This window comes from Aquarana catesbeiana, linkage group LG11 (assembly GCF_042186555.1).
Source record: "Aquarana catesbeiana isolate 2022-GZ linkage group LG11, ASM4218655v1, whole genome shotgun sequence".
Lineage (NCBI taxonomy): Eukaryota > Metazoa > Chordata > Amphibia > Anura > Ranidae > Aquarana > Aquarana catesbeiana.
In genome coordinates this window covers 208,405,786-208,420,940 of record NC_133334.1, presented here as the reverse complement: position 1 = coordinate 208,420,940, position 15,155 = coordinate 208,405,786, and the positions used below count along the sequence as shown (strand labels likewise).

Genomic DNA, 15,155 nt, shown 5'->3' with positions numbered 1-15,155 from the left:
TATAACATGTTTGTTATTAAAAAAAAAAAATACCTTTAAAATCACTTTAAGCCTGAGCGTCACACTTATTATTAGCATATACAGTAGCAGATTGCAAAATCTCCAATTGTAGTGCAAGTTAGAAAAGGAATCCAAGCTGGTAACTGTTGTATATATACAATATACTGTATATATCCTGAGGTGACTGCCAGACGTACCAAGTGAAGCCCAGACTTAATTATTTTAGCAGGATTGAATACCCGACATTAATATTTTAAATTCCATTACTTTTCAATGTCTTTTTTCATACTCTTCTCCCAGCTGTTCTAGGTATAACCATAACAGATGGATGTCCCATCACAAAGTTGTTAAGACATATTATTTATTTTTTTCCATTCACTTCCTAATGTATATCTTACTGTAGCAGCAACCATTAATTCCTGCCACAATTCCATATAATGAGAAAGATCCCAAGTGATGATGGTCTCAGTCATAGAACGAATGAACATTGTCCTCTGAGTCTGACCATGCCTGATTGTGATTTTCTGATTCTTTTTCACTGTGGAGTGATTCTTCATCTGAATCTGAAAAAGAATGCAAAGAATATACAATCAAGAGTAGGATTAAGCAAATGATTACATACAGCTCTCCACAATCAAAAAATCGAATTTAATAGGATATATATATCTAAACCGCTAGCAACAAAATCACCTTTACTCTCCTTCTTTAGCAAGGCAGTGGTCATCTTGAAGGTGTTTTGGGGTTGTTATCATGTTGGAATACTGCCCTGCGGCCCAGTCTCTGAAGGGAGGGAATCATGCTCTGCTTTAGTATGTCACAGTACATGTTGGCATTCATGAACTGTAGGTCCCCAGTGCCGGCAGAATTCATGCAGCCCCAGACCATGACACTCCCACCACAATGATTGACTGTAGGCAAGACACACTTGTCTTTGTACTCCTCACCTGTTTGATGCCACACACACGCTTGACACCATCTGAACCAAATAAGTTTATCTTGGTCCCATCAGACCACAGAACATGATTCCAGTAATCCATGTCCTTAGTCTGCTTGTCTTCAGCAAACTGTTTGCTGGCATTCTTGTGCATCATCTTTAGAAGAGGCTTCCTTCTGGGATGACAGCCATACAGACCAATTTGATGCAGTGTGCGGCGTATGGTCTGAGCACTGACAGGCTGACCCCTCACCCCTTCAACCATTACTTTATGTAACCTGAAAACCAAACTTAATGTATATACAGTAATATATATTAATATATATATATATATATATATATATATATATATATATATATATATATATATTAATATTAAATATGGGCAAAATGTATGTGCTGTCTGTGGCAACAAACCATCTTGTTTCTTTTTCTAACCTTAAGGAAATTTAAAGTGAGGTCCTTCGCACCACTAATTAAGTGAATAAACAATAAAAACTATCAATGTGAAGTACGTGAAATCGCTGCAAGATCTGAAGTGTACACTAAACACAATAAATGGTAAATAATAATGAAAGTGATCTGCGCGGACTACACATTAATATTATAAACAAATATTAATCCCAAATAGTGTGAAAAAGTAAACACAATAGCTGAAATCCAAGAAAAAATGTGTATACATCAAAAAAATCCATCAAAGTGATAAATTAGTGACAATAATCATGAGTGTCCATAATCCTGGTGATATTAATCTCCAAATAGAGAAAAATAAGCCTTGGATCGATATCCTGGGATGGGATCTCCCTTTATGTCGTCCTTACTCCCAATCGATATCCGTGTAGATGGTTATGGACGTGGTTCACGATCCGCTGAGCAAGCCCTCTCTCTGCTGACAGCTTGAATGGCCTCAAAGCCTTGTGGTTCCGTTATGGATGTTCAGTGTTCGCCATTAAAAGAAATAAAAGAAAACAGGGCTCCCATAGTGTAATATGTAAAGGTAATACAATTTATTGAAAATGCCAAGTTGCCTCTTACATCAAAAAAGTTAAAAACAAGCTTATCTGTATGTTAACGTGTGTCAAACACACTCCTTGCATCACTTCCGGTCTCTCAAACGTCCAGCCAATCCTTACGCACGTTATGTCACAACACGTGACTTCAGGCGACACTTCATCAGCACTACACTTTGAACACTGTGCACAAGTAACACCTATTTTGATTACAAATAGCAATGCAAACACCAGGATCAGCTATCTTGTCTTGCTCATCGTCGCTTGCTGCAGTGAGGAATCATTGTTCTATGAGCTCCAACTCTGCCAGTGAACACTTTGCAAGGCCTTGCTTTTGGGATATTGTTGTTTAATACTCTTAAAGGGGACACTTTTCTGGTAACAATAGTACATTATCTCTCCTTAGGATTAAAGGTATTATAGGCCAGCTCGGGATACTCCTTTGATACAGAAATATTCACTTGTATGCACAAATAGCTTTTAGAAGGTATTTCATTGTGACAGTGTTTATTGCTATCACTCATTTGTCATTGTCAACTGTTTTTGCCGCAAGTATTATTTCAGCCTAAACTAAGTAAACTAATAGAGAGTTGAAACTATTTGTTTGTGTCCGTGTGTCATTTAAAGGTGTGCACAACATGTCTGAACCTAGAGTGTCAGAGGGGTTGGAGATTTCACAGGGTCATGGTTGCACAGGAGAACATATATTACCAAGCAACCCCCGAGGGGGGCAGTGCTTTGCTACTTGTTATTAGAGCAGTTCAGCCTTATCTATAGCAGGTTCATGTAGCAAGACTGGCTGGATATTTATGTGTTTATGGCTATTTATCTTTATCAGGCATCGAGGGTCAAAAAAAGCCATGGCGCAGTTGCTTCCATAACAAGACAACTAAATGTGCAGGAGCTTAGCTACTGAGCACCAGACAAACAGTTGTGTACCTGCCATGACTTTTATAATTCTGTGTAACCAATTTTGTGATCCAAACACCCTTGGTAGACTGAACAGTCAGTTCCCTGACCCTCGCTGCAGCTCAGCTTGGTCATTGGTCAAAGCACACCCCCTAGCTTGCTGACTAGACAATGAAGAAGCAGCAGCACACTAACTGAAATAATTCTTCTGATAACTCTGCTCTCTCTGCCTCTCAGCATGTTCTCTGTTAGCACATGTGTGTTCCTGCCCCAAGTCTAAGGTTTAGAACTTGCAAGGGTACTGTTCCACATCCTCCATTCAAGGAAAGTCAGAAGTCCAAAAGCCTGGGACTCACTTTTACACAGTTCCAGCACTGCCAGGAAAACATTTTATATTGAGAGGCCACTCTTTTTTGGGTAGCTTCAGGCTGCTACCTTGTGGTTACACTGAGACACACACGGGGGAAGAAATGTCCAAGGAAGAGAGACCCAATTACTTTACACTGCAGCAGTGGCAACCCTTGGTTAATTCAACTACCCCTTTCCCAAACAGCACCCCTTCACATCTTCTTTACCCAGGCATATGCTAAACCATTATCTTTTTAGAAAGAAGAGCAGACCAATCTGACAAGGTTGCATGCATAAAAATTTGACTTGGCTTCAGAATTTTGAAGACATTTTCTTGCCACATATCTTTAAACCACTTCACCAAACAGGTGGAGCAAGCCAGTTGCTCAGAGTAAGGGATAATCACAATTCCTCTGTCTCACTCTTTTCAGAGATTCAGCTCTCCTGACTTAGCACCTCTAGGGAGAATGGTTTAGCTCAGGACTGGTATTGTTTTCCTTTTTTAGAAGTAGAAGTCTTCTCTCCCACTAGAGTACAATCTTCTTCTCCTTATTTCTTTCTATTTCCCCATCCATCAGGGCTAGTCAAATCTTATTGTTTACACTCCCAAGTTTGATGTAAACAACCCAGAGCGACAGGCTGGTTGCCTAGAACCCTGGGGAAGGACTCCCCTGCAATCAACAACAATTTACAGAATTATAGTGACATCTAGTGGTAGTCTTAAAAATTACAGTCTTACTCACTTTAGGAAAATACAATTGGGCCCTTTACCCTTACATGTGCATGCAGTGGCTATTGATTATCTCCTAGTGCTAGCCCTTCCTCTCGTCCCTCACCTTTCTCAGTCCATCACCTTTACCCTCAGCTTCTTTATCAAGGCAGTGGTTGTCTTGGAGGTGTGTTTGGGGTTGTTATCATGTTCGAATACTGCCGTGCAGCCCAGTTTCCAAAAGGGGGAGAATCATGCTCTGCTTCAGTATGTCACAGTACATGTTGGCATTCATGGTTCCCTCAATGAACTGTAGCTCCCCAGTGCCAGCAGTACTCATGCAGCCCCAGACCATGACACTCCCACCACCATGCTTGACTGTAGGCAAGACACACTTGTCTTTGTGCTCCTCACCTGGTTGACGCCACACATGCTTGACACCATCTGCACCAAATAAGCTTATCTTGGTCTCGTCAGACCACAGGACATGGTTCCAGTAATCCATGTCCTTAGTCTGCTTGTCTTCAGCAAACTGTTGGTGGGCTTTCTTGTGCATCATCTTTAGAAGTGGCTTCCTTCAGGGACGACAGCCATGCAGACCAATTTGATACAGTGTGCGGTGTATGGTCTGAGCACTGACAGGCTGACCCCCCACCCCTTCAACCTCTGCATTAATGCTGGCAGCACTCATTCGTCTATTTCCCAAAGACAACCTCTGGATATGACGCTGAGCACATGCACTCAACTTCTTTGGTCGACCATGGCGAGGCCTGTTCTGAGTGGAACCTGTCCAGTTTATCTGCTGTATGGTCTTGGCCACCGTGCTGTAGCTCAGTTTCAGGGTCTTGGCAATCTTCTTATAGCTTAGGCCATCTTTATGTAGGGCAACAATTCTTTTTTTCAGATCCTCAGAGAGTTCTTTGCCATGAGGTGCCATGTTGGACTTCCAGTGACCAGTATGAGAGAGTGAGAGTGATAACACCAAATTTAACACACCTGTTCCCCATTCACACCTGAGACCTTGTAACACTAACGAGTCACATGACAGCGGGGAGGGAAAATGGCTAATTGGGCCCAATTTGGACATTTTCACTTAGGGGTATACTCAATTTTGGTGCCAGCGGTTTAGACATTAATGGCTGTGTGTTGAGTTATTTTGAGGGGACAGCAAATTTACACTGTTATACAAGCTGTACACTCACTACTTTACATTGTAGCAAAGTGTCATTTCTTCCGTGTTGTCACATGAAAAGGTATAATAAAATATTTACAAAAAAATTAAGGGGTGTACTCACTTTTGTGAGCTACTGTATATTATTTTGATACAAGAGAGTTATATACTTGGATATACATTATTTCCAATATACAGATTAATTGATCACAAATTGGTAATAATGTATATTTCTGATCTTTCATTATTCTTCAAAAATATGAAATGCATTCCAAGATTCTAGGGAATGTGAAAAAGGGTGTGCACACGCCCATAAATGTACCCGCCACAGCCAAATGAATCAGGTTTAGAATACAGGATTAGCTTTTAAATAATTGTTCTTGTTTGAAAACATACAGTACCAAAATAATACCACAGGAGGGCAACAAAGTACAGAGAAGAACTAACACGTATCTATGTTTTTCCCTCTAAAACATTATTGCACCAATGCACCGTTCTTCAGCTTCATATTTTCTTTTATCATTAAACTGAAGTCAGTGGGATTAAATCAAATCTATGTGCAGTTCACACTAGTACGCCACCTGGAAGGCTGGAGGAAAGACACCTATCAATGCCAGAACATACAATAGGTACATTTTTAGAGCGCCATAGTTGCCCAGAAATGCTATGTGTTCTAATATGCAATCAGAAACAAGATATACCTGTGCTCAAATCCCAATAGCTTGTACATAATATAATCTATCAGGTGCTACAGGGGTGTGGCCACATGTTAACACTAGAATTTCTGGATGAACCCTCTGCACACTGCTATATACCTTTTCTAGCATACTTTGCAATGAAAAACAGGGATTTTTAGTTCACAGATATTGCAATACGGTAAAAAATTAAGCTGGCCAACCGCATCAAAGTAATCCATTTTATGGCCAGTCCTACTATGCTCTGCCAATGCAAATGTTACAGTGGACACAATGCCAACATGGGGCAAACAGACACAAAGTGGGGGATAGCTGCTACTAGGTTCAGGTTTGGTTACTGACCTGCAATGCAACAGAAACAAGATATACCTGTGTTCAAATCCCAATAGCTTGTACATAATCCATCAGGTTCTAAAGGGGTGTGACCACATGTTAATTAGTAAAAGTTCTGGATGAACCCTCTGCACACTGCTATATACCGTTTCTAACAAACTTTGCAATGAAAAACAGAGGGTTCATCCAGAAATTCTAGTGTTAACATGTTGTCACACCCCTTTAACAACTAGGGATGAGACCGTAAGTTCGACTCGAACATCGGGTGTTCGCCCGTTCGCCGAACAGCAAACAATATGTGGAGTTTGCGGCTAATTAAAAAGCCGCAGAACGGCATTAAAGTCTATGGGACACTAACATGAAAAACCAAAAGTGTTAATTTTAAAGGCTTATATGCAAGTTATTGCCATAACAATTGTTTAGAGAACCTGGGTCCTGCCCCATGGGACATGTATCAATGCAAAAAAAAAGTTTTAAAAACTAACGTTTTTCTGGGAGCAGTGATTTTAATAATGCTTAAAGTTAAACAATAAAAATGAAATATTCCTTTAAATATCGTGCCTGGGGGGTGTCCTTAGTATGCTTGTAAAGTAGCGCATCTTTCACGTGTTTAAAACAATACCACAGCAAAATTACATTTCTAAAGGAAAAAATTTAATTCAAAGGGGTTGTAATGGTACGTGTTTTTTCACCTTAATGCATCCTATGCATTAAGGTGAAAAAACACCTGGCAGTCACTGGTCCCCTAGCCCCCCCATTTTACTTACCTGAACCCCTTCATTCGGCGGGGATGCGCTGGCTCCTTCTCCATGGGCTCCTGGCTCTTGATTGGATATATTGATAGCAGTGCAGCTATTGGCTCCCGCTGCTGTCAATCAAATTCAATGACGCGGGCACTGGGGGGGCGGGGCCGAGTCCAGCATTCTGTGTCTATAGACGCAAATGCTGGCCCCGGGAGTGCACCAGCAAGGTAACACCCTCAGGGAAGTGCTTCTCCGAGGGGGGTTATCAGATGTGAGGAGGAGCCATGAGAGCCACCGGGGGGAACCCAGAAGAGCAGGTTGGGGGCAACTCTGTGCAAAACGAGCTGCACAGTGGAGGTAAGTATGACATGTGTGTTATTGAAAAAAAAAATTACCCTTACAATCACTTCAAAACTACTCGCGGGCTGAGGAGATAGCCCGGGGGTGTGGATTGAGCATGACGGAGTGAGGGGCAGTGTATTGCAGTAGCGCGCTCTAGCAGGAGAACGTGAGCGTGGAGATCGAGAGACACTGGGAGCTCATGCCGGGACGAAGACGAGAGAAAGGCACAGGAGTGACGGAGACACCTAGTCACTCGCTCATCACCAGATACCTCACAGCGAAGAGAGATTCGGCCATGTCAGCGGAGGCCAGCGCTGCTTCTCAGCGGGCGGTACGGGCCACGCAGAGGCAGCTAGCAGCCATGGAGGAATCAGCCATCCGAACTGAGCTGACAGAATCCGTTGAAGTAAGCTCCCCGATTATACCGCGGACCAGGGCTACCAGAGAGGTTCAGGTATGTTCATTAAGCATAGGGGAGACGACTATGCAGGATGGTGGTAGTGAGCCAGATATTAGGCAGCTCATACGGGCGCTACCGACTAAAGAGAACATACAAGCCCTGATGAGAGATTTAAAAGCGGCTGTGAGGGAGGAAATGAGTGAAGTATGTGCCAAGGTAGAAATAATGGACAAGAGATTGTTCAGTTGTGAGTCACTGCAGTCCACGGCAGATGCTCGTATTGACTTTTTGGAGAGAAAGTTAAAAACGCAACACCAAAAATTGTTTATATTACAGCTGCAGGCTGAAGATTCTGAGAACAGAAGTAGAAGAAACAATGTGCGCATTAAAGGGATTTCAGAAGCCATAAAAACACCTGATTTAAGAAAGACAGCAATTGCTATTTTTAATAATTATTTGGAAAACCCCCCTGATGCCCATATTGAGTTGGATTGTGTGCATAGGAGCCCGGTAGGGTTCATTCCAGAGCAGGGGGCTCCCAGGGACGTGTTATGCCGAGTGCACTTTTTCAAAGTAAAAGAGGACATAATGAGAGCAGTCTGGCAGAAAGGAGTAATGGAATATGCGGATCAGGAGGTTCAGGTGTTCCCAGACCTCTGCTAGCAGATGAAGACAAGGAGACGGCTACTGAGGCCGCTACTGGATCAAATACGAGCAAAGGGAGCAACATATAGATGGGGTTACCAGCTATCCCTAGTTATAAAAAAGGAAGAACGTGTTTTCAACCTGTCTGTTCCAGAGCAACTACCAGACGTATTTACGTTTTTGGGCTCAGAAGTAGTTGAGGTTCCTGACTGGGTTGATATTCCAATCAAGACTATGGGGGGGTATAACCAACAGAAGAAGCGGCAGAGAAGAAGGAATTGGGAGAAAAATGCAGAATAACTGTGCCCTAGGCTCTACAGTTTCAATTTTTTTTTTTTTCGTGTGGGTCTCCTGAGAAGCTATCCATTGCCCAGATTGTACTTTGTGTCATTGGGTTCTTCTTATTCCCTTCCCCCATACCCCCCCCTTTTTTTTCCCGAGGGTTCTTCCCAGATTTTAGTCCTCGCGAAAGTTGGAGAAAATCCCTGATAAAAGATAAAAGTATTTGATTCGCTGTTACCATGAGCTCCCTCTGCTCTTGTTTTTTTTTTTTCTTTTTTTTGGGGGGGGTGAATTAGGTGTGCTATATATATATATATATATATATATATATATATATATATATATATATATATATATTTTTTTTTTTTTTTTTTTTTTTTTTTTCCCTTGTGCGTTTTGAGTGTGTATTATGATGATTATAGGTGACACATGAGGAGTGGGATGGGATGGGTGATCGGAGTATGGGGGGGAGAGGTGAGGGGAGGGGGGTGGTGTCCTTTTTTTTTTTTTTTAGGGTGTAGGGGCGTAGGGGATAATAAAATAAACACATTTATTTTTCCTTTTTTAGCAATACACCAAAGGTATTAAATGTATCAAATGCATCAAGTATATTTATTGTTTGGCACGGTGAAAATCATATATAAATTTTTCTTTTTCACTTTTTTTTTTTTTAAAGTGTGTGGAAGGTAAGGGTCCTGGAGATGCCTATGGAAAAGGGTTAATAAGGGGAACGACACTATTCTAATTCAATATAGACCTATTTATTTTTTTATTTTTATTTTTTTTCACTTTTCTCCCCCCCTCCTCCTTTTTCTTGACTCTCCCCCCCGCCCTCCCCTCCTCTCTTTTTTTTTTTTTTTGTGCGATTTGGTAAGGAGCGATAGGTGGGATAGGGAGGGCCACGGGATGAGGTGAAGGGAGGGTTCACTAGAGGATTATTAATGGTGGGGGGTATTCAGGGGGGGTATTGGAAAGTTAAGCTAAATGGGGTACACATAGGAGAGGGGTGGGGGGATAGGGGGGTATGAGAAGGGAGAGCGAGAAGCACGGTGTAATCTATTAAGAGTAGAGGGTTGAAAGGAGTTGGATCAGGCTTGGAGGAAGAGGACGGCTTGGGGGGGGGTTGCTGGGGGATGGGGGGGATGGGGGGGGGATGAATCGTGTTATGTGGTTGTAATTACTAAATGTAAATGTAAATACAATTGCAAAAGGCTGGTTTTGTCAATGCGGAGAGATATATGGTGATACTTAAGGATATAGGATAACCTTTTGATTTGAATTTAAAAATATAGTGACATCTCTCTCTATTTATTTTTATTCTTGGGCGCGCTGCTGCTGGCATTCTTGTGCTCAAACTCCTTGTGTTCGGGGACATCCCCCCATAACAAACGTCTCTCCTCCTGTGGAGGGAAAGTCAGAGGCGTTTCTCTCTTTTTTTTTTTTTGTCCCTGAAGGGGTTAGTCAACGGCATCGAGGACTCGCGCCGGTTGGACTATCCCTTTTAGTAGAATAAGGGAATTGGGTTTTTTTTTTTTTTTTTTTTTAGGTTCCCCCTCCCGTAGCTCCCAGACGATCGTAAGATATGACTAGAATAAAGTTCACCTCATATAATGTTAAGGGACTGAACATCCCGGAGAAATGGATTAGGCTGCTTGCCGAATTGGGAAGGTTAAAGACACAGATCGCTTTTCTGCAGGAGACACACTTTAGAAGGGACAGAATACCAAGACTCGTAAACCATAAGTTCTCTGTGGTATACCATAGTGCATCTTCGAGCGCCAAATCAAATGGGGTATCTATTATCGTGTCAAAACAGACTCCATGGAAGGAGATTAAAGTAATTACAGATGAGGAGGGCCGTTTCTTAATTGTTAAGGGACTAATAGTATTGCAAAAGGTTAAAATTAGTGAATCTGTATCTCTCGAATGAAGACCAGGTTGGTTGCTTAGAGATTTGTCTTCAAATGACACATCAGCATAAAGAGGGCATCTTGGTGATAGGAGGAGACTTACATTTGGTACTGGACCCTCTCATAGACGCGTCCAGGGGAGCCTCCCACCTGTCATCTATAAAATTACGAAGAGTAAAAAAATTACTAAGTGACCTGCAGGTGATAGATACATGGAGGACGCTTCATGTACAAGATAGAGATTACACATTTTTCTCCGCAAAACATAAATTATATACCCGTATCGATTACATCTTGGTATCACAGACAGGAATAACATCGATGGTGAGTGCTGACATAGGCTCATTCACCCTGTCGGACCACGCCCCGACAAATTGTGTCCTGGACTTAGGGGAGGCAGATCGCCGTGAGTGGCAATGGAAGATTAATGAGACTTTGTTAAAGGATAAGGAGTACGAACAAAAACTAAATCAGGAACTGGATTCCTTTTTTTTGATAAATGATACGGAGGAAGTCACCCCATTTTTTATCTGGGAAATACATAAATGTGTGATGAGAGGGGTCTTGATATGTTTAGGGGCGCATAGGAAAAAGAAGCTTAATGAACAGATTGATGTTCTACTTAAAAAAATTTGTGAAGTAGAGCTGAAACATAAAAAATCTCAGACACAGCAATTAGAGGAGAAATTAAGTGGTTTTCGGGAGGATTTAAACTCATTACTCATTGAACAGGCCAAAGCTAAGTTGAAACGGGGAAGACGGACACTTTATGAATTTGGGAACAAACAGAGCAGGATGCTGGCAAAGGCCCTTAAGGATGCCACCTCACAGAAGCACCTGTCAGGCATCAAGACACAGAGGGATGAGGTGGTCAGTTCCTCACAGGATATGGCACAGATTTTTAAAGCAAATGGGAGAGGGCAAGGGATTATTTACAAACTTCAGGAATGCCAAAGCTGACAAAGGAGACAGCATGAGATCCAGACGTACCAATTACAGTAGAAGAATTTAAGAGAGCATTAAATCTTTTAAAAGTGGGGAAAGCACCGGGCCCAGACGGATACTCCCTGGCGTATTATAAACTTTTTGCTGAGAAATTGGCTCCAAGATTTATAGCGGCTTTTAACTCACTACGGGAGGGACAGAAGTTACCTACTGAGACATTGTTGGCACATATAGCAGTAATCCCGAAGGAGGGAAAGGATCCATCTCAGTGCTCCAGCTACCGGCCGATCGCACTGTTAAATGTGGATCTAAAAATCTTTTCTAAGATCCTAGCGATCATATTGGACGAGCACATTCCCGCATTGATACACCCAGATCAAGTGGGGTTCACCGCAGGAAGGGAGGGGAGGGAAAACACGCAGAGAGTAATTAATGCGATTTACATTGCACAGAGCCAACAGAAACCCTTAATATTGTTCTCAGCCGATGCAGAAAAATCATTCGATAGAGTTGATTGGATTAGGGCTACTCTGCAACACATTGGCTTGGGGGATGGAATGCTGAGATGGTTTCTAAATTTATATTCAGTCCCGAGTGCGAGGGTTAAGGTGAACAACAGACTCTCGGACCCCTTCTGTATTCGAAACGGAACGCGCCAGGGATGCCCATTATCGCCCATTATTTTCATTCTTACATTGGAACCCTTCTTAAGGAAGATACGTGCCAACCCCAACATTAGAGGTATTAAGACAGAAAGAGAGGAGCATAAGCTAGCAGCTTATGCCGACGATTTGATTTTTTTTATAACCTACCCAATTATATCCCTCCCATCCCTTTTAATGGAGATACGTCAGTATGGGGGAATAGCAAATTATAAAGTGAACTATACTAAATCTGAGGCGATGGGGATGGAAATGAAGGTACCTGAAATGCAACAGATAAAGACGCAATTCAACTTTAGATGGTCAGAATCCCACATAAGCTACTCGGGGACCAAAATACCGAAGAAGCCTAGTAGGATATTTGAATTAAACTATGCTCCGATGTTAAGACAAATTAAACTAGACTTCAAGAGATGGGATAGGGAGATCTTTACTTGGTTTGGAAGGACAAACATCATAAAGATGAACGTTATGCCTAGGCTCCTTTACCTGCTGCAAACCCTGCCAATAAAGATCCCCCCGAGCTTCCTGAAAGACCTCAGATCAAGGTTTCTGAGGTTTATCTGGGCTGGGAAGCCAGCAAGAGTACGGAGAACCATCTTAGTGCTCCCTAAAGAAAAAGGAGGTATTGGCTTTCCAGATCCAGTGAGATATCAGGAGGCCTCACAGTTAGCCAGAGTAGTGGAATGGTGCGCCTCTGAGAGGAAACCATATGTACAATTAGAACAAGCGTTGGTTAAAATTCCCCTAGAGGGGTTGGCGTGGATAGCGAAATCGGAATTACCAATAATAGTGAAAAAATACCCACTGACAGGTGCAACTCTCCGTACTATTAACACGATTTTTAAAAAGACAAATCTATCATTACATCCGAGCCCTGTGTCCCCGGTGCTGGGTACGCCAGACTTTCAGCCTGGCCTAACAGACCGGGGGTTTGAGGTATTAAAACAAAGGGGGAAAAATAGGCTCATACATTTTTCAAGGGGCAACTGCTTGATGACACGAGGTGAGATAGAAGGAGAAGTAGCACCAGACCTAGACTATTTCAGGGCGATGCAGTTAGGAGCATACATCCGCTCGAAAACCAAAACTTTTCCAGTGATACAGGAACTATCGTGCTTCAAACAGAGATGTTTAGATGGAGAGAGTATGAGGCATTCCCTATCATATTTCTATGAGGTACTAACGAGCTTGAAAGCTCCCCAAGAGCTTAGTTTTATTCAAGCTTGGGAAAGAGAGATGGGGATAACGTTCTCCCAAAGACAGAAGGTCAAAATTTTAAAATCTATTCATAAGACATCGGTTGCAAGCAGGTACCAGGAGGGAGGATATAAAATCCTCACCAGGTGGTATAGAACACCATCTGTTCTACATAAAATATTCCCACAGGTCTCAAATGTATGCTGGCGTTGTATGAGGTCAGAGGGCACGATGTTGCATATATTTTGGGAATGTGAGAAGATTAAGGGATTTTGGAAAATGGTTGAGGAAACGGCTAAGGATATTACAGGTGTGTCTCTTGGGGATAACCCAGCTGGATTTCTACTAAATGATGTCCCCATGTCGGTGGAAAAATATAAGAATTCCCTGCTTAAACACCTTCTCACGGCGGCAAGGGCCTGTATACCGGCCCTGTGGAAAAGTTCAGTCCCTCCGATCAGAACACAGTGGTGGGCTAGAATTACAGAAATCCAACAAATGGAGAATTTGACTCTGATGCTGAAAGAACAGGACGAGAAATATTGGAAGATATGGGCTCCCTACTTGGCTTATAGAAGTGGAGAGCAAGAGAGGTAGACCATGCACAATTGAATGGGAAGGGGAGGGGGCACCCCCTTCCTTTTTTTTTTTTTTTTTTTTTTGTGTTTATTTTTCGTGTTTGGGGTTTTAGAGGGTGGGGGTAGGTACTAGGGTTAGGATAAGAGAAAAGGGAAATTATATGTGTTTATCGGGTAGATGAGACTGAGTTGCATTGAAAAGGAAATGTATAATGCTGTTATAATTTGAAGATATGGAGATGTGACAAGATGTAAGAAATGACTTGAAGAACATGTTAAGTGTTATATGTGGAATGTAATATATGATATTCAAAAATAAAGAGATTATAAAAAAAAACTACTCGCGGCTGTAATGTATTGTTGGATCCTGGCAATATAGATAAAAATCATTGAAAAAAATGGCATAGGTTCCCCCCCCAGTCCACTACCAGGCCCTTTGGGCCTGGCATGGATATTAAGGGGAACCCTGCACCTAAATTTTAAAAAAAAATTGCGTGGGGGTCCCCCCAAAATCCATGTCAGGCCCTTCAGGTCTGGTATGGATATTAAGAGAAACCCTGCGCCAAAATGTTAAAAAAAATGGCGTCGGGGTCCCCCATAATCCATACCAGACCCTTATCCGAGCACACAACCTGGCAGATTGCAGGAAAAGGGGGGACGAGACAGCGCCCCCCTCCTGAACTGTATCAGGCCACATGCCCTCAACATAGGAAGATAGGGAGGATACTTTAGGGCCTCATCCCCCAACCCTTGCCCGGTGGTTGTGCGGGTCTGTGGGCAGAGGGCTTATCAGAATCTGGAAGCCCCCTTTAACCACTTCAGCCCCGGAAGGATTTACCCCCTTCCTGACCAGAGCACTTTTTACAATTTGGCACTGCGTCGCTTTAACTGCTACATGTGCGGTCATGCAATGCTGTACCCAAACTAAATTAGCGTCCTTTTCTTCCCACAAATAGAGCTTTCTTTTGATGTTATTTGATCACCTCTGCGGTTTTTTACATTTTCTACTATTTGTTATAAAAAAAATCCAATAAACTCAATTTTAGCCATACATTTAGGCCAAAATGTATTCGGCCACACCTCTTTGGTAAAAAAAGTCAATAAGCGTATATTTATTGGTTTGCGCAAAAGTTATAGCGTCTACAAACTAGGGTACATTTTCTGGAATTTACACAGCTTTTAGTTTATGACTGCCTATGTCATTTCTTGAGGTGCTAAAATGGCAGGGCAGTACAAACCCCCCCCCCCCCCCAAATGACCCCATTTTGGAAAGTAGACACCCCAAGGAAATTGCTAAGAGGCATGTTGAGCCCATTGAATATAATTTTTTTTTGTCCCA

The 15,155-nt window shown here is 42.2% G+C and overlaps 1 protein-coding gene across 1 annotated transcript in view; it reads right to left on the bottom strand.

Moving 5' to 3' along the window:
• Positions 1-339: 339 nt before the first annotated feature.
• The window catches only part of LOC141112402 (uncharacterized), a 100,507-nt gene continuing 85,691 nt past the window's right edge, over positions 340-15,155 (bottom strand). The window contains exon 12 of the mRNA XM_073605225.1: positions 340-563. Coding sequence (XP_073461326.1) covers positions 466-563 — 98 coding nt within the window. The 3' untranslated portion in view covers positions 340-465. The remainder of the gene's footprint in view (positions 564-15,155) is intronic.